The sequence below is a fragment of the Gadus chalcogrammus genome, chromosome 8 (genome assembly GCF_026213295.1).
Source record: "Gadus chalcogrammus isolate NIFS_2021 chromosome 8, NIFS_Gcha_1.0, whole genome shotgun sequence".
Lineage (NCBI taxonomy): Eukaryota > Metazoa > Chordata > Actinopteri > Gadiformes > Gadidae > Gadus > Gadus chalcogrammus.
The window spans coordinates 13,910,033-13,914,619 of record NC_079419.1 but is presented as its reverse complement, the minus strand read 5'-3'; the positions used below and the strand labels follow the sequence as shown (position 1 = coordinate 13,914,619).

The window sequence follows — 4,587 nt, the reverse complement described above, 5'->3', positions numbered from 1 at the left end:
AAACTGAAATAGGTATAAAAGACTCGTTAAAAGGAGGGAGGGTAGAGAAGGGAAAGAGGTTATGTGTTGAAAGCGATCATGAAAAGGTGGGTTTTGAGGGCCTGTTTAAATGAAGGGAGTGTGTTAGATGTTACATGGGTGACAGTACACACTTAGAAACAGGAAACAGAAAAACGTGAAAAGCTCATTCAGTTTTCTGGTCCGAACAGTGGAGGGAAAAGAGCAGAAGAACCTGGAGACTAGAAATGAATAACAACATTACATTATGACATGATGATCTGATGACATGGTGACATGATGACATGGTGACCTCTTATGGTTGTACGAGGTGGGTCTGCTGGTTCTGGGGGACAGCAGCGTCAGTCCAGGGCTGTGGTGGTGCTGGTTCTGGGGGACAGCAGCGTCAGTCCAGGGCTGTGGTGGTGCTGGTTCTGGGGGACAGCAGCGTCAGTCCAGGGCTGTGGTGGTGCTGGTTCTGGGCGTCCTGCTGGTCTTGTTGGTGTGGAGGAGCAGGAGAGCCAGGCCACAGCAGCAGAGCACACTCTTCACCACCATCACTGTGTAGAGCACAGATGCCAGCCTGGCTCTGGACAGCACCTGGAGGGACTCTGGGACCCCACCAACACACAGCCCATACTGGTTTATACTGGTCCATTGGCACCATAGAGGCCTATGCTGGTTTATACTGGTCCATATGCACCATAGAGGCCTATGCTGGTTTATACTGGTCCATATGCATCATAGAGGCCTATGCTGGTTTATACTGGTCCATATGCATCATAGAGGCCTATGTGGTTTATACTGGTCCATGTGCACCATAGAGGCCTATGTGGTTCATACTGGGCCATATGCACCATAGAGGCCTATGTGGTTTATACTGGTCCATATGCACCATAGAGGACTATGCTGGTTTATACTGGGCCATATGCAACCCAGTGCTTTATACTGGTCCATATGCACCATAGAGGCCTATGTGGTTCATACGTGCCATACTGGTTTATACTGGTTTATAATGGCTTGTACACTCCATACTGTTATAAACTGGTTGTAATGGTTTATAATAGTTTGTACTGGTTTACACTCCATGGTGTATACATATATTAATGTATTCTTGATGAGATACCGCACTGCTAATCCAGAGGCCACTTGAGGTTCCTACAACAGTTCAGAGTGAGAGCAGCTGATCTTACGGTGTGTTTCATCTGAAGGACCTTCTCTGGGTCTCCCTGGACGCCGGGGGTCCGTAGTAACTGCCGTCGCTAAGGTAACATCTGTCTTTCCGGGGCCTTCTGAAGTCAAGGTCATTTCTGTCATCCCGTGGCCTTCTGACGTCAAGGTTATATCTGTTGGAGGTGAATCAGCTTTAGTGGGTTAGTGATAGACACCATGTTTCAGGTGATAGCCAGTGGGGTTAGTTTAAGACTACATGTCCCAGGTGATAGACAGTGGGGTTAGTGATAGACAACAAGCTGATGTGTAGGGGTTGTAGTTCTTCATTACCTGGGAACTCCACCTCCTGCAGACCGCTCTCATGCTCAACTCTACAGATGTATGGATCTCTGAGGGTTTCTCCCTGATCAATAACCAGGATGCTGGCAGGGTATGTCGGTCCTCTGGGCTCCAGCTGCTCCCCGTCCTTCCCCCCCCCTCCGCCCCCCCCTCTCCTCCTCCAGGACACCCGGACCTCCTCAGGGACCATGTCTCTGGCCACACACAGCAGGGAGCGCCGGCCCTTTAAATCAGCCACCGAGGCTGGGTAGACGCTCACTTTGGGCCGCACCACTGACCCGTCTGAGTTTAACAGAAGAACCAATCGAGAGACAGAACACAAGTCACATGGTGTCAAAACCGTGGAAATATTAGCAGAATTATTATATTACATCTTACAAAATATGTTTAGGAATAAATAATTATAAAAAAAATATGACGTGAGGCAATCACTTAATATTTGTACAATTATTGTTATAAATACTATAATTATTATTATAATGATTTAAAAATTGATAATTAAAATATTTTTAATTAGTCAAAAAAACGACATTAGATAGAACGATACTCTGACAATATGATAATACAAAATAACATATATAACTATGTTATACATACAATATACCGGTATATGACCAACATATCCAACCTAATATACATGCCTTCTGCATTTTCCATAAAAAAAATACATAAAGATATATTGCACCACAATAATATATGTGAAGATTTAAAATAATTATAAAAACATTAATTCATTGCAATCCCTTCATGAATCCTACAATTCCTATAGTTATCATTACTATAATAATATAAAATATTTCATTATTTAAAACATGTAATTATACAAAAATTCAGGATTTAAAATGCTACATCAATCACTATTATTATTATTATTATTATTATAATTACATTATTATTATATCTTCTTTGTGGAATAATATTTGTCAGAGCCGATTTGTATATAATGTGTTTATGAACCTTCATCATTTATTACAGAGTACACTGACATATTATGCTAGTTTATTAATAGCATTAGCGATATTTTAAGCTTTACAGACAACATGAATCTCCAGACATCACTGACTTCTCCAGCACAACTCAAACAGGTCAAACAATCAACTGAAAATATTCTGACACTCCCCAACATAAAATGAAACACAAAGCCAGAGAAACCATGAGGAAGGTATCTTACCTGTAACAACCAGGGTGGTGCCGCGACCAAAGATATAGACGCCCACAGTGAAATATCCTGTATCATAAACCTCTGCTCACCGCCTGTGATGCTGTCAGCGCTGATCAATAACTTGCTGATAAAAAAACACCTACAGATGATCAGCACCACTACAAGGGATGCGTGGGGATGAATGTTCTTGTCCTTAGAGGAGGGCTTTGTAAAAGGCTGCAGAGTAAATCAGGAGAGTAGATGTCACTACTTGTGTTCAGTAGAAATTACTCCAAGGTCTTCCTCCCTCTTCATCGTAGGCTTAAATAACAACTGAAGACTCGTTCCTTTCCAACAATGTAAGATATTCCAAGAGTGCTTCACTACCACAGAGCTCAGTATTTTACTAAATTCTTGTCTCTAGAGGTGTGAGCATGAAGTCGTCCACTTCCATTTGAGCCTCCAGATGTCTGTCTGTTACTCTTTAGTTTGATCCATCTCACCCTAACCAACAACCAGTTCAGTGATTGTATTACCTAAGCACAGTAGCAAGGGGAGATCAAGGCTTGGATTGAAGCCTAAACAACAGACAGTATGGTCCAGGCTCTGATCTAACAGGGATTGATCCGGATCTTACTGTTCATGTCCAGTTCAAATTAGTGCCTAGCTGTAGATTGAACAGCCAATGAGACATGACCTGCTGGGTCATGTGATCACCAGAGTTTTTGTACGGGCAGGAAGGAGAACGTCTCACTGTGTGACACCACTAATCATACAGGAACAGTAGTAGGTGGCAGAATGGGACGCTTTCACCACCTGAAGCGACAACTCACAGCTGTTCTCTTTGACGTTTGATGAGAAATCATCCTTCTGAGGATGGTTGTATCCTTTGTAAATGTTACCATTACTCTTTTCAATTTCAAGAATCACGGTGAATGTTTTCGTCTCTTTCTTCTGGTACCAGTAGATATAGGTACCACACTGGTCAGTGTTTGTACATCTGAAGGAGACGGCTTTCCCTTTGCTCCTGGTCCACGACACCTGGTCCTGAGTCAGCTCTGCTGCCATGGCAACCACCGCTGTAGGGACAAGAGCACATGGATGAGCATCCGTGTTCTGGGGTGGACGAAACCCGATGTGTGGTGAGTTGTGATTGGTGGGAAACTGTCACCTAAACACAGTGAGCTCCAGGCAGCCCTAGAGAGTAGAAGCATCTGGTCTGTAGGAGAAGCTGAGGAGAGGGGCTGCCACTGAGACCAGGGTGAACCAGGGCGGCCTCAAATAGGTCCTCAACGCCAACCCACCGTCCCCTGGGGTGGAGTGGGAGGGCTGCTTTTGAGTGACAGCTCAGTGGAACCAATGGCGTCGTGTCTGTGTGTCACATGATTCTGAGCCAGAGGACCAATGGCAGCACAGAGTCAGGATTGACATGTGAGTAAATGTAGAAGAGGCATATTTCAGATGAATGTGTTTGAACCTGTAGCTGAAGTTAAATATAACCACATATCTGCCGTTGATTCATTCCTCCAGCAGCAGTGAAGTTGGTGTGTGCGTGCGTGTGTGTGATTGTGTCTTTATTGGGGATCAGATGAGCTCAGGTTCTCTGTATTAGCGGAGACCTGAATCTGTTTCCTCCATCAGCTCCACCTCCACCGGCTACAGACCACAAACTTCTCAGAGAACCACGTCCTGTTCACCAGCACTGATGAGGAGCTGTCAATCAAAACAGCAGCATGGTCGTCTCCTTGACGACCGAGGTATCGGTGGAAATGGAAAGACTCTGATCTGTGGTGAGAGAAGAGCATGCTTGATCACATACTGCAAACTAAAACCACACCGATTATTGTAGAGTTAACATAGTTACTTAATAATCTACTCAGAAGTATCAACAAGAAAAAGAAAATCCATAAATCTAATTCCAAAAATGCCAGAATATA

General features: G+C 43.9%; 1 protein-coding gene across 1 annotated transcript; it reads right to left on the bottom strand.

The window, feature by feature from the left end:
- Window positions 1–328: 328 nt before the first annotated feature.
- On the bottom strand, window positions 329–3,915 carry LOC130387317 (uncharacterized). The gene is made up of 6 exons (XM_056596343.1): window positions 3,822–3,915; window positions 3,415–3,729; window positions 2,681–2,755; window positions 1,501–1,791; window positions 1,191–1,343; window positions 329–608 (listed from the first exon to the last, which is right to left on the bottom strand). The coding sequence occupies exons 1-6, from the start codon at window positions 3,862–3,864 to the stop codon at window positions 448–450; spliced, it is 1,038 nt and encodes a 345-aa protein (XP_056452318.1). The 5' UTR covers window positions 3,865–3,915; the 3' UTR covers window positions 329–447.
- Window positions 3,916–4,587: the final 672 nt, after the last annotated feature.

Bases quoted from the DNA above. Each gene is read 5' to 3' on its own strand.
- LOC130387317 (XM_056596343.1), bottom strand. From the start codon at position 3,864: ATGCTTCTACTCTCTAGGGCTGCCTGGAGCTCACTGTGTTTAG. The intron at 3,730-3,821 runs GTGACAGTTTCC...TTGTCCCTACAG, and splicing joins CTGGAGCTCACTGTGTTTAG to CGGTGGTTGCCATGGCAGCA. The intron at 609-1,190 runs GTAAGATCAGCT...GTGGGGTCCCAG, and splicing joins TCCTTCAGATGAAACACACC to AGTCCCTCCAGGTGCTGTCC.